Consider the following 14,250-nt stretch of genomic DNA (forward strand, 5'->3'; position numbering starts at 1 on the left):
TCCGTAAAAGTGGCCCTGTATTCCCGATTCAGTTCTTGTTTAAAGCTTTTTGCTTCATGCAATTTTGTATTTACTTTTATTTTCTGCCTTTGTGGTTGATTACTTTTGCAGCCTGTTATGTTCGTGTCCAACGAACATAATCCCCTACTTTCTTTTCATTATTCAACACAGAAAAATCTGTTATCTGGATTCTTCAGAACCAGAACATTCAGTAGGAGAACATGATCAAGTGTATTTACTGTAAACAGGACAATGGAAGGAGAACATGGCAAAAGCAACAAACAGTTAACAGTTGGAAAGTCTTTGGTCAGGTCCCAAGTTATGAGTCAGTTTTATTTATGAGGCATGTTTACACAACACCCACAATATTCTTCCTCCTCATTGCTCTTTCATAGCGGAGTCCTCTTCTTGCACATGGAAATTTGTGAGAACGATTCCACAGATGTGGAACCAAACTCCGCCTGAAAACATCTTTGAAAGTTTCTAAAAGTACAAGAAAGAAGTAACCACTCAGCTGAGACATTTGTAATAGGTTGGCTGTTGTAAAGAATCACTTTATAGTTTTATTGTACTTGCAATGACTTCACAAAAAAAAAGATCACAGTTTGTCAAAAGCACTAACATAACTTCAAAAATCTCTACGTAAGTAGGACTAAAACAAGTGAGCTCACATGATACATCCATATTTAAAAACATCAGTTAAGATATGATAAAAATTGAATAGTTGAACACCAACTATGACGATGAGTGCTTGGAAATAAAATGTGACCTTTCATCTTAGGCTCAAATCCCAAGAAAGAAAAACAAAAGGAAAAACTAACCGTCAGTAAGTCCAGCAAAAGTCGAGAGCTTGGGTACATCTCCAGCACGAGTCGTTGACTCCAAACTTTAGTGTGCGGCCATGTGCAGCCTGGTTAGTCAAAGGGGCCTGCAGTTTCATTTAGGAAAGCTTGGAGCAATTCACAACTGCCAGCAGTAATTTGAGGATTAGACGTGTAATCCACACCTGTGGGTGACCGTCTCTGAGGTAATGAGGCTCTCATCGCCACAGGCTTTAAGTCAATACGGAGAGCAGGGTGAAGGCCCTTTTATGCAGGGATGAGAGGAAAAGAATCAGACAAACATTTATTTCTTCATCTTGAGATCAGCTTGTATGGCACTACGGCGCCCCCTGGTGCCTCCATCCTGCAAGCAGAGGAAGAAATGACACCCCAGTGCTATCAGTGAGCAGCAGTCGCTTTTACAGCAGGCTTACATAAAAATAAAAAGGATGCAGTTTAGTAACTGGATGAATACTTACAAAAAGGGAGAGCAGGAAGGCAGGTGAAGACATGGACACGGTATCCTGTAACAGGAGAGGAAATATCACCTCTGCTTTTGAAAAAACTGCTAAAAACACTTTCACTGCATAAATGAAGCAGATGAAAAAGTTCAGGTGAAAAATTAAAATATATATATATATATTTATATATATAAAGTAGTGAGTGCAACTAGTCAATTTTCTTTACTTTTTAAATTCAATTTTGAAGTATTTGTTCCCAAAAAAGCATTTTTTAGATTCAAGACAAAATAATAGTTTTAATAATACTGTTGGCACAAAAACATTTTCAGAACAATATAATGCTGCTTTAATGAAAAAAAAAAGTTTAAATCTGTTGATGTTCTTTTAATCTCATCTCGTCTTTATGTAAAGTTCTAACCAATCACCTTGTCAGTGGAGTCTTGTTTGTGGGTGCTCTCGCGGCCCCTCAAGCTCTTAGAGCTGATGCCAGACTCCGAAGTCTCCATGATGAGCTGAGTGGCCAGAAACTGTTGGATCTGCTCCATCACGTCCCGCTGCATCTCCAGAGCCATGTGGTACACGTCGTGATCCAGGCCGTTGTACATGACAGCGTTCTGGAACATCAGCATGATATCCCTCTGGAACTCGGCCGTGGTCCGGATCAAACCGGTTTCAATGTTCTTTTTTAGGGTGGCCAGGTCCATGGGCCTGTGAAGGTGGAGGAGAAGGTGGAGCTGATGAGTCTGCTCCATTGTTTTTCCTTCAAAGCATGACACCGGTGTTTACCTGTGGACAATCCTATGATATCCAGGTGCAATTTCATCCGTTACAGGCTGCAGGAAGACATTTGCATACCTGCAGAGGTGCGAGTAGAAGGGTTAAAAGATTCTGCTCGGCTTGGTGGTGTGTAGAACTATTTTCTGACCTGTGATTGGCCGCTGCACGCCACACAAGCATAATTGCTTTCTTCCAGATCCTGTGAGCCTGCAGAGCTTCCAGATCCTCGCTGCACACAGAGCTGCACGATGAAGCCACAAAAGAAGGGAGTAGAAGAAACGCAAAAGTTGTGAGGCAGCAGAACCTGCAGCTCCCTCTAGGAGGCACCTTTCAGCATCATCTGACACACATGACAGTCTTTCCTGTCTGAGTTTGTGTCACTCACAACTGTGACGAAGCGGGGCTGCTGGGGATGGAGTCTGCGACTGCGTGGAGCTGCAGAGATGAGGACGCAGTGTGGAGGCTGCATCCATCCTCACTCTCACTAGCTGCAGGTTGTAGCTCCAAGTCCCCATCTGGTTCTGACAAGAACCCCTCAATCCCATAACCCTCCTCTTCTCCACATACCTCTGGCTCCTCCACACTGCTCTCTGCTTTAGTCTCTGGAGCGTTTTCCTCATTTCTAGCATCCTTTCTATCCTCTGCCTCCTGTGAATGGAAGAAAAGCAGAGCAGATTAATGCACACATCACACTGCAGAACTGCCCTGAAGCTGCAAACTCTTCCATATAGCACAACAAACGAAGTCTTAGTGTCTATTTTTTCCATTGTGTAGTGTGATACCTTTTGTTGTCCTTTCACTGAAGGGCTGTCTTCTTTTTTGGAGTCTAATGATAACAAGAAGTTAATTAAAAAACAATTTGATTTAAAATATATATATATATTTCTAAGCTGATTGCGAGTACCTCTGTCGTTATTTTCTGGTGCCTCGCTATAGCTTTCACATTTCACAGTACTATCTTCTGGTGCCGGTTCCTTTGTGTCCCTTCGTTGTGGTGTCTGTGCCTCAGAATGCATGGAGGGTGAACTCTGGCAGCGTTCCAAAGTCTTTGAGTTGCACGAGGATAAAGGGACTGGAGGAGGGCTCCGCAGTTCTAAAGGGAACCCGGCCAGACAGTTGTTCTTACTGTTGCAGATCAGTGATGCTTCCGAGCCCGCCTCCATGCTGCAGTAAAGAGACGAGGGCTGCAATGCTGCTGCTGTCTCCGCGTCTTGGGACTCTCTGGGCTGAAAGGGGCCAGAGTCCCAGCCTGCAGGCAGGGCATGGCCATTCTCCTCACAGAGAGACAGGGCGGCCTCAACCGCTGCTGCGTCCAAAGCCTCTGCAGCCTCGTTTGCCTGGAAGGAGATGACTTTGAACTGAATGGTGCTTTCAGAGGAAACAATTTAAAAACACACTCCGATGAAAAATTGTGTTTTTGGTGGTTTTAACATGTTCTTGTAGCATTTTTCAGTTGACGGAGGACATAAATTAGAGAAAATCAAGCTCACTGTTACATTTCTGAGTATTTCTTTTTTAAAACTGTTTTAAATAAAGAGCAGAGGAAAAAAAAGCCGTTAGAAAAAGAGCTTATTTATGATGCAGAAATGTAGACGGGCAGCACAGAGGGGAGGGGGGGTTGCTCCTCACCAACAGTCACGCCCACAAATCTGAGGCAAATTTCTAATGAACTCTTGTAGCTCTGCAGAAACTATGTCCTAGGAAACGGCACAGGTTTATTGATTTTGGCTAAAAACAGCATCATCATAATTAAAAAACCACTGGGAACGCTTTAAAAAAAGATTTTTAAAAAATGATCGCAGCGGGGCTTTCAACAACAGAATAAAAAGAAAATCCATTTAAAATTGAAATAAAATCCATGTTTAATCAAATACAATTAAATTGTAAAAAAAAAATCAAAATGAGATCAAGCAGATTTAGGAATTCTGCAGTGGTCCCCAGTACTAAAATTGAAGTTTTTGATGTAATTCTGATTGTAAAATAACATTTTTTAGGACCTAAGCAGAACAAAAGATGTATGATCAAAACCTGATACACACTTTTTTTTCCTTCTTAACAAAGTGATCATTTTTGTTAAACTGAGCAATTTTGGTACATAAATCCACAAACTACCAAAGGATGGGAAAGCAGTTCTTGACTATATACTCTTTTTTTTTTTCCCTTTACCTTTTCTTCAATGATGGCAATAATGTCCCCCACTGTCTTCATGTCCAGTTCATCTCCCAGGTAGGACAAGGTCACATCTTCTTCACTGACCTCTGCCCCTGTCTGCTGTGCAGGGACGGCGTGGTACGACTGCGGCGTCACATCTGCCTCTAACACAGCCAAAAATGTATTTTGAAACCACGAATGATGCATCTGCAAACATCTCCACTTGCATGTCGCAGAGCAAAAATATCAATGTCATCTCAAATATCATTTTTAACCCCGAGGAAAAACAGCATCATTTGACCAGGGAATTTGTTGAAGGACTGCACAGGGTGGAGGGGACAGACCTGAACTTGCTGGGACAGGATCAGGGCAGGCAGCAGAAACAGCAGCACTACTAGCGGATCCTGCACTCGTCATAAAACCGTCTGAGGGAGAAAACTGGGAGGGGCCTGCCTCCAGGAGGCGGGACAACATCGGAGCCCCTGCCGCCCAAAGCAAAGACGAAGAATGGTGAGTGAACTAACCACAGCTGCGAAAATTCAGTGATTACCCAGAACAATAAAGTTTTCTTCGGTTTTCCTCAATGCTCTGTGTACCTGTAGCCTGGGAAAGATGTTGACACGTTGGAGTCAGCTGTGGGTCATGTGATCCGGTCATGTGACCTGCAGACATATTGCCCTCCACAACCTGAAATCGTGATTTTTTTGCATCAGTTTTGATCTTCTCATGCCTCATTAGCAGTTAAGTCAATGCAAAACTATCATCATCAGTAGTAGAAGCAGTAGTAAATTTAGACAGAGGTACATGTGACTTTCAGTTTCAACATACCAGTCTGGAATTAGTGGCCAAGATGTTTCCTTTCTTCAGTAATTCTGACAGGAGTGGAGAAAGTGACGGTGTAGCTTTCTGGCTGAAGAGCTGCTTCTGGGTGGAGTTGTCCAGGAGATCTCCCTGGACGAGGAGGTCATTCTCAGGTCCGGAGGTCTCAGCAAGTGTCATAAACCTGACTGCTCCTGGAGCCTACAGACACAAGGAGAAACCAAGGACGGCTTTGGCTGCTGTGTCTTTTTTGCGCCTTAAGTGGGTTTTACTCTTTAATAAAAAAAAACAATGACTTAAAAAAAACAGAATATACACATTATATTGGTTCAAAAGAGTTTTTGTAGTTAAAACATGAACTGAAGACATCTGAAAATGCCAAGACTCAGATTAAAAGAGGATTTAAAAGGGGAAAAACACATTCTAAATGAAATGTTTAAATATTGTATGTGGTTCCCTCAGGTTTATTATATTTCTATCCAAAAATTAGATTAGATTCCAGTAATGAATAAAGTATCTTAGAAAGATGTATTTTTCAAGTCAACTAACTAATGCTTTGTTAATCCTTAAGGAAAAATAGAAAACGAATACCTATATTTGAGCATACTTCTGATAATTTAAGGTGATGTGAAAAGAGAAAGAACTTCCAATTAACTAAAATGTGTTCAGATATCCTGAGTAACAAGTTCTTCTTTTGTTGCCAGTTTGATCTGTTTTGCAATTCTCTCAAAAATTGAACTTTCTCTAATGACACTCAAAAAAGCAGGATTCGTGTGCAGTTTTCTATAGGCACTTTCAGACCTTATTAGTGGATGTAGCATCTAGGGTCAGGGACTCTGCTGGGTCCCCTGGGGGGAGCTCCTGGCTTGGGGAGCCACAGGCCGAGGGGGAGTTCATGGTGACACTGGACGTCCGCTTCGGCATGCTCTTTGCCACCTGTCTGGCTGGAAGATGGAGGAGCAGCAGCATGGTGAGGATTTCCTTATCTATCACTTGTTTTTGTCTTAAATTAGAAAAGTCTTATTTTTTCAGACTAAAATAGAAACTGAAAGAGGTACCCTGAAATGCAGCATCTGTGTTTTTTCTATTTAACTCAGCTTCTTCCTCCTCTTGCTTCTTTTTCCTGAAATTCAAAGAAATATTTATCCTATCAAGATTTTTTTAAATCTGAAATTGTTACTGATTCAGGGGTACAGAGTGTCAATAAATCTCTAGACACTTTCATATAGTCTAATAGTTTTTTTTATTATTATTAGCAAACCAATTAAATTTATATTTGAGGAAAAGGGGTTTCATTTAAGACAAGGTTTTTTATTGTTTTTCATTTCTAGTAAATGAATAGTTTAACTTTAGCATAGCAGGGTTTTGATTGGCATACAATAACAAGGACATTTTGACATCTTTTATGTGAATTATCTTTTTTTTATCTTACCGCAGAATTTCATGCCACAGCTCCTCCAGTTTAGAATCTAGATGTCCAGCCTGAATAAGTTCAGCTTCCCTCTTTAGCTCCCTGGAAAAACAACATTTCCTGCTGTGAAAGCCATCTTTTGGATTTGATAGCAGGTTTTTCTTCGTTCAGAACTTGCCTGTGCTTTTCCTGTGTTTCTTTGATAAACCTCTTTAGCTCTTCGATCCTCTCAGCCGTCAGTCTGCGCACGATCACATCCTCAATCGTCTCCACCACCTCACCTTTCTCACCACGCTTCCTCCTGAGGGTAACAGACACGTTCACTCATGCTGCTGTTCAATCCCTTATAGCCATTTATAAACCCTAAAAAGCCCAAATTTAGACTAAAGTTTCATATTTGCTCACTTTGGTGCCTCAGTTGTTTCCAGGAGCTCTGAGTACTTGGAGGCGCAGTGCTGTGAGGATCCAAGAACAAAGCATGATGGGTCAAGACAGCAAGGAGGATGTTTTTCTTGTTTTTTCTGGGTGTGAAGTCAGATTTTGACATACCTTCTGAGAGAACCAGTCAGGTGGTCGACCAGGTTCTGCGAACGGTTTGATGGCTCGACTGACGGAAACCCTGTTGAGATGAAGGCTCTTGTGAGAACAGTAAAGACAGTGATCTATTCATGTCTTTTTATTTTACGTATCATGGCAAACGTGCAACATTTGCTTCAGAAAAAGGCAATAGATGTGCATATTTTGACTTTACATATTATTTTTGCATTTGATATTTCCTATTTAATATGTATTTTATTTTTTATTTATTCTTTTACACACTTGGAGGCCATCACAATTTTGGTTGTGCATACAATGACAATAATGGAAATTCTGATTTATTCCAAAACCTCTTTGTTTGGCTTTGAAAAAAACTGTTTTCAAATAACTAATTACTTAAATTGAACAAAGATGTAAAAATTGTTTATAAAAGTATGGCCATTCAGCACACACAATAAAAACAAGAAATTCCTTTATAAGAACCTGAATTTGATCATTTATGTAGCATTTTTTCAGTGAAAACTAATATACTTTTGTTTTTTGGGGGGGGTTGAAGCTCAGTTTTACTATATTATATCATCATTTATGATATTATTCAACAAGCACACTAATATTAGGACAGTACAGTTCAGTTGGAAGAAGGGTTGTAACAATGTTTTATCTAATTGATGAAGCAATAAATCATGTTTTATTCATACGTTTCAATCTGGGGCAACGTTTTAATTTAATTTACCTATGTCATTATTTAATCGTTTGAAAAGGAAATAAATTGATTATAATTATGTTGGAAATTCCCATTTGGATTGACGCAAAGTAGGTTTGTTTTTTACTATAACGTAAAGACGACCAGGTTCCATCACAGGAGACAACACACATGTGATGTCAGAAAAAAACGATCAAACCATCATTCCAGTCCAATGTGTTGAAACACTTTGAATTTAGCAAAGAAATGACAATACAGTGTAGAAGAGTGTTCTAATAATGTTTCATTTGTATTATTGTGATGTGGAAAACAATATATTGGGCTGAACTTTATGAAACTAAAATGTGAATGGATTTGCCATTGATTCTTGTTTACTTGTTTGTTTGTTTGAACACATATTTAATTTACACTTTATTATCTTACAAGAAATACAAGGAATCTGAAAAACATCATTAGTAGGTATTTATCTCTGAGTCACTGGTTGAAGTTTTGGCTAAAGATGTTCTGGATCAATGTTAGGGGAGTGAATCAGATTGTTCAAAATGAACCAATATCGACTAGGAATGGTACCAGCAATAAAAAATTATGATATGAATTGAATTGTTGTTAAACTGAGTCCTTACACCCCTAAGGCTTTTATTGTCAAGAGAATATAGCTGGAGGTGTTAATCCACCTGAATACATTTCTACCCGACATGACTAAGCTCTCAGATGAAGGGGAGGTGTTCATCACCAGTTCTGGTCGCCACTCTTCATGACTGAAGTGGCCAAACACAGCTTCTCCCTCACAGTCCATGGTTCTGTAGGTCCAATCACCAGCAGCTTGTGTTCTGCAGATGTGGCACAAAGAACCACACTTAGTTTGCATTAAACAAAGCTGGATTGACGGCCTGCTGCTGCTGCTGCTGCTGCTGCTGCGGGGCGGCCTCGCACGCGTGCGTCCCGCTCCGCAGCTGCCTGCAGACCAGCGCGCACATGTTCTCCCTGCGAGGACGGCAGCCAACCCGGAATACTCACTTCCAGCCCCGCTCGCCATCCTGCCGTCATCCCGCCGCGGCGCTCATCCTCCTGGACAGAAAAGTCGGAAACGGCCGACGCTGCGGAGCGAGAGTCGGTTCGGTTTCCAGCGCGTCGTCAGCGAACGCGACGGATCATCGCTGCTCTGTTTGAGTTCTGACCAGCTGCGTCGGTCCGAGTCAGCACGAAGGCTTATGGTTCCATCGGAACCGACTCCCCCCCACCCCCTATTTCTGGGCCACGGGCGACCTCAGAGGAGCCCGGCGTTAGCCTCACATGATGGTGGTTCCTCCTCCTTGCTGCGAACTCCTCTGCCCGCCTACCTCGGTTCCGATCGTCCGAGACTGCAGGCGGCTCCACTTTAGACCGAATCACAGTTAACCCTCAACAGATCTGACAATATCAGACAAGACTGAGTTTTACAGACATTTTTACACAAGTACGGCAATATTAGTCTTGTGAGAAAATAAAATAAGTAAACTAATTTGTAAAAAATTTCTATATGCATTAAATAAAAATACATTATTTGCTTTTATGTTTTACTTTACATTTAAAAAAATAAATGTCACTGCAAGCAAATATAAGGAAAAACTAATTTTAATCAATACAAAAAGTATAAGTTCATCATGTGTGTTTGATGGTGCTGATCCATTCATCATTCACCTATGACTAAGTGTTCAACCACTGCAAAGTAGAACAACTGGTTTTCTGTTTAGTGTGATGCAGCAAACTAAAACATCCACTATGATATACTAGACACACACTCACATATTTGCATGACATGATCTCATTTGTTTGGGCTAAGATATGGCTTACGGGGTCTGCAACCTGAGGCTCTGGAGTCACATGTTGCTCATTAGCTTTGAAGAAAAATGCGAACAATTTGAATAAATAATGGATTTAGCTATGGTTATTCATTTTTCAAAAGTTTATTTGGTTTTTCGTTTCTGTTTAGATGTTTAACATGTCAGATAACTGAGCTAAATGAGGATTTAAGGTTTAATATTAGAGAAGCTGAAAGCATATGTTCAAGCTGCTGTTCAAAGTTCTTAATGTCTATAATAGCATGTACCTGTATAGATTAGGTCATATTTGGATTCTACACCAATGTTGTCATGTTTATATTTAATAGTAAAAAGGAGAAAAGGGATCAAGGAGCTTCAAAGTCGTAAAGATAGAAAATTCCATGTAAACTGACTTTCTTACATTTTTAATTTTAGTAAATCTGCTGCAGCAGGAGGATCTTATTTGACCACATGGTGTATTATATTGTGAAAGGAACTTGCTTGTCCAGCAGTCAAAAATAAACAGTTAAAAGTGTTATATATAGAAAAATGTTATTGTAGATATTTGAAAGCTACTTTTTGTAAAAATACACATGAACAAAGTGTTTCTTTCTAAACTGAGGTGGGAGTTTGTGGCAGTCGCTGGGTTTTAGTTTATAAGAAACTGGACCAAATAGTGTTAAAGGTTCCAGACGACAGTCTAGATGAAATAAAATTAACAGTTGGCTGACCTATCCTCCTGTCATCTCATCCCTCTACCGTACCGGGGCTGCAGAGCAGGTTAAGATTGGTGAATATGTATCTTATTTTTCTATTTAACAATGTATACAGTTATTTTTTCTTTTCTTAAAAAAATTATTTAAAACAGCTCTATTACTGCTTGAAAACTGTACAAACTGGATAGAAATCACAATTTGAGATGCAGGTGTGTTGCTGTAAAATTGTGGAATGGAAACTTTTTATTTTTATTTACTAATTTTCCAGCACGAGCGTGCCAACATGGGGATCCTGTCATGATGTAACAAAAACACTATAGCTGCAGGAAAGGCATTGTTCTTCCTTCAACCTGACATGTTTAAGGTTTCAAAATAGAACAGTGCCAGAGGCTCTGCAAAAGTTGTTTGTCTTAACTTCTGAAGCTGGAAATCATTGAAAATTAAACATGAAACATTATATTCCTCAAACAACTTTGAATCAAGTGTGTTCTTCTGCTACTGTGTAAAACTTTGGAGTGCTTAACAGAATGTCTATAAAGGTTGCACAGATATTTTTCTGTTTAAAAAATATGCATTTTGCAAACTTTAAAAATCTTGAAAATCATCTGAAAAGTTGTATTTTTGTTATATCTTTTATGAATTATGTCCTTAGATTTTTTTTAAACTAAGTATGCAAACTGGGTTTAAGAAAGCTACATAAAGTAATATAAAAAAGTAATGTTTTTTCTTCTCGCTGCCCCTTCCAATCCTTTGCTTTGCAGTTAGTGCTAAATGCATTTGTGTATTTTTATTAAAAAGACCACGAGGTGCAGTGCAAGTGAGATGTTTGTTGGTGTAGGAGTTAACACTCTCCCAGCTCTTTTGAGAAATCCTATTTATAGTTTTATTCTATGTCTTAACACTTTGGAGAATTAAATCATTCTAAGCCTCGCCAGCATCAGGCACAATATCAGTCTCCAATTTGGAGGTTCTGCTATGGACGCCTTTTTGAGCCCTTCAATTTTTAAGCTCTTAATTTTTTTATGTTTTAGTTGAATTATTCCCACTGTATGACTTGTGCTTTGTTTGTTGTGTTGACATTTGGACCATCAGTTGTCTTGCATTTTGTGCAGTTTTGGGTGTTGTGTGAAAGAATTGTGTGTGACATAGTGTACTGTCACAACAGCAACAACAAAATAAACTAAATCAAAGCAGTGAAGCAGTTTTAATTAAAGAATCATCTCTCCCAGCATTTATTTAGAAGGACAGTGGTTAGTGACATAGATGTCTGGCTGGAGGATTGTTGGCATCTGACCGTCCACTAGTGATCGTCTGTATTTTCTCCACTGTGGTGCCCTGGAACGCCCACCTTCCAGTGGACTTGCTCAGCAGCATCAAGTTGATCTGTGGTGGAAGTGGAAAGTTCCTTGCTATGTACGTAACTTGCTGTGAAGGAAAAAACATACATACCAAGTGAGTTCCCCCTTAGCAGAACTCAATCAATAGAGTTAAGCAGGCTAAAACGGCAAATTTGTCTCCATTTGCACAGATTTATCACTTACTAGCTAACACTTGTATATATTTTTGATTTTTTTTTAAAGAAGCTACATTAGACTTTAGCACTTTGCATATAAACATAATGATATAACAGACAGTGCACTATTTTTTGTTTTTTTATATGCAATAATTCTTCTTGGGTTGACATTTTTTTTATTCTGTCATGTGACATTAAAGTGATATCAATGAAAGAAAAATATACTGTACTATCTTAAAGTTTGAGAAATCAATTTCAAAGTTATGATTAAAAAGTTGTGGTCTTGGCAACAGAGGTTGCCTTTAGTTTGTTGTTGTTGTTTTAAGTAGCTTTTCTTTTTATGCAGTCAAGTGTTTCCCATGTAAAGAAACCGATTATTACAGAGGATCAAATGTTAATTAGGGACTTGACATTTAACTCCACGCCACTTTACCCCCCGCAGCTCTGAGAACTCACAGCATCCCTACAGGAAACTGCAGGAGCCTTAAAAAGGACACGATTGCAGAAGGAAAACTCACACCCTTACAAAAACGGAATCATTTATCGCACAAATTAACACGGACATTTTCTGTTTTTATCTGATTACCTTTAACATGTTTCTGATCATTATATTCAAAATATTTATTATGTATATATTGTGAATTAATGCTAGATTGCAAAAAGAAAAAATACATTTTCTAAGCATTACAGTAAAGAAGACATGGAGTTTTTTAATGAAATATAACCTCCTGAAATTTACTTGCCCAAAAAACTTGATTTTAAAATCAAACTATTAAATATTAATATATTAATAATGAATCAACATATAAATTTGCAAAGTTTGGTTATTTTAGTAATCCTTCACTTCTATGTAAACTACATGAGCAGCATTCAGATGCACGCTGATCTGATTCTTTCATTTTTCCATTCCTATTGAGTTTGACTTTTAATGCCACACAATTTGTGCATTGTTTATATATATATATATATATATATATATATATATATATATATATATATATATATATATATATATATATATATATATATATACATAATTTCCTGTATAATCGTAAGTGAAGGTCTAATAAAGACCAAACAGCTGAAGGTCACACCACATGTTGCCCTTTACTGCTGCACAGAGCCCATCCTGGAGGCAGAGCCAGTAATTATCTGAAGGAGGGAACCTCTTCCAGCCTTCCTCCTCATCTTTTCCTCACGTTGTTTGTTACAGTAAGTTGGAACGGCAGACCTTCCTGAAAACAGACCTACTTTTACTCCAAGAGTCCAGTGCTGGTCAGACCCTTTTTTGCGGTGAGTAGAGGAAATCTTGACAGATTGAACAGTTTATTTTTGGTGCAAATGGGAGTTGCATCAGATTGTAAATCTCTGTTGTCTGTGTGCTGATTTTATCACCATATGTCACAAATGTATTGCACTGGCACACAGAAGTGTGAGGATGGTGGGGGGATCTGTTGACCAGAAACTGGCAAAGTAAAGAAATAGTCTCATTAAAGGAGTCTTACAGTCAAAAGGATCTTGTAGATGTTTTTGCAGCTGCATAGACAGAATGATGCAAACATAGCACCGACTTAACTTTAATTATCTGGTGTATCGCTTGTATTGAAAGTAGAGAGTCCGTGCAAATTGTGCATTCTCTCTGGGTAGGCGGATTCCCCCGCCCTCCCCAGGGAAGGCTGCTCTGCCTCCGCTCCTCTGCCCTCCTCCTTTGAGACCTTCCCTGCACCACCTGCAGCTGAGACCCAGGGAGCAGAATTAACAAGCAAATTGAAACAGACTCCAACCAGTGTTGAAGATCCTTTTAATGATATGTTGCTCATTAAGTCGGGCTCTTTGTTGTTTTTGTTTTTCTGCACCAGAAAATCCAGTCTAGCTTGCTGCAGGCTGACTGACATTAGTGGCAGGACAAAGCAGGATGTCCAACAATATGGCCAAGATTGCAGATGCTAGGAAGACAGTGGAGCAACTGAAACTTGAGGTCAACATAGAGAGGATGATGGTGAGTCATCGCATGACGGAAATGCAAAGTAGAGTAAAAAAAAAAGTCAGCATGAACAATAGTTTTTTTTTGGCTGTGCTAGTTTCTATAATTGTATATGGATTTAAATAATAAAAAAACCCCTCTTTATCCAGCATCCTGTCTATAGAGAAATTCTTAAAAGTGTGCATGATTTACGTATTCTTCACTTCCAATACCTTCTCTGTCCCAAAAAAACACATTTTTTGTGCAGGTGTCTAAAGCCGCAGCTGAGCTGATGGCCTACTGTGAATCTCACGCCAAAGAGGACCCACTGGTGACACCAGTACCTTCCTCAGAAAACCCTTTTCGAGAAAAGAAGCTTTTCTGTGTCATTCTGTGACCCCTCAGACCCCCAAAGTGGACATGTAGCACAAAAATAACTTCTTTTTTTTTTAGGTTTCAGTGCAAATCAAGGCGGTACTTTTGAGTCGATCCATACAAGAGAAAAGGTAGAGACGGCAATAAAGCTTTATTAAACAAGGGTGCAAAGTTTATTTAAACAGCACTGCTGCCTGTACT

General features: G+C 39.3%; 2 protein-coding genes across 3 annotated transcripts; one reads left to right on the forward strand and one right to left on the reverse strand.

Annotated features, from left to right (window-relative positions):
* Positions 1 to 522: 522 nt before the first annotated feature.
* Positions 523 to 9,037, reverse strand: brd8a (bromodomain containing 8a). Of its 2 annotated transcripts, none has more exons than XM_023962318.2 (20): positions 8,698 to 9,037; positions 8,414 to 8,510; positions 6,990 to 7,059; positions 6,846 to 6,895; positions 6,619 to 6,741; positions 6,462 to 6,542; positions 6,088 to 6,152; positions 5,831 to 5,973; positions 5,039 to 5,230; positions 4,807 to 4,897; positions 4,555 to 4,692; positions 4,226 to 4,374; positions 2,964 to 3,396; positions 2,842 to 2,885; positions 2,445 to 2,707; positions 2,208 to 2,300; positions 2,069 to 2,137; positions 1,708 to 1,990; positions 1,301 to 1,345; positions 523 to 1,185 (listed from the first exon to the last, which is right to left on the reverse strand). In XM_023962318.2, the coding sequence occupies exons 1-20, from the start codon at positions 8,714 to 8,716 to the stop codon at positions 1,126 to 1,128; spliced, it is 2,508 nt and encodes an 835-aa protein (XP_023818086.1). In that variant the 5' UTR covers positions 8,717 to 9,037; the 3' UTR covers positions 523 to 1,125. The 2 variants fall into 2 exon arrangements, with proteins under 2 accessions (XP_023818086.1, XP_078786704.1); XM_078930578.1 differs by having other exon boundaries at positions 6,462 to 6,538; positions 6,615 to 6,741; positions 8,698 to 9,029.
* A 3,828-nt stretch (positions 9,038 to 12,865) lies between these two features.
* On the forward strand, positions 12,866 to 14,206 carry gng8 (guanine nucleotide binding protein (G protein), gamma 8). The gene is made up of 3 exons (XM_023962405.2): positions 12,866 to 13,004; positions 13,571 to 13,710; positions 13,943 to 14,206. The coding sequence occupies exons 2-3, from the start codon at positions 13,627 to 13,629 to the stop codon at positions 14,069 to 14,071; spliced, it is 213 nt and encodes a 70-aa protein (XP_023818173.1). The 5' UTR covers positions 12,866 to 13,004; positions 13,571 to 13,626; the 3' UTR covers positions 14,072 to 14,206.
* The last annotated feature ends 44 nt before the right edge of the window (positions 14,207 to 14,250 follow it).

The sequence above is a fragment of the Oryzias latipes genome, chromosome 14 (genome assembly GCF_053564925.1).
Source record: "Oryzias latipes strain Hd-rR chromosome 14, Olatipes_Hd-rR_3.1".
Classification (NCBI taxonomy): domain Eukaryota; kingdom Metazoa; phylum Chordata; class Actinopteri; order Beloniformes; family Adrianichthyidae; genus Oryzias; species Oryzias latipes.

Coding starts and splice junctions, on each gene's coding strand:
- brd8a (XM_023962318.2), bottom strand. Junction 7,060..8,413: donor AAGAGTGGCGACCAGAACTG/GTGATGAACACC, acceptor TCATCTCAACAG/GGTTTCCGTCAGTCGAGCCA. Junction 4,375..4,554: donor TCCTGTCCCAGCAAGTTCAG/GTCTGTCCCCTC, acceptor TGGCTGTGTTAG/AGGCAGATGTGACGCCGCAG.
- gng8 (XM_023962405.2), top strand. CDS start 13,627: ATGTCCAACAATATGGCCAAGATTGCAGATGCTAGGAAGACAGTGGAG. Junction 13,711..13,942: donor TCAACATAGAGAGGATGATG/GTGAGTCATCGC, acceptor TTTTTTGTGCAG/GTGTCTAAAGCCGCAGCTGA.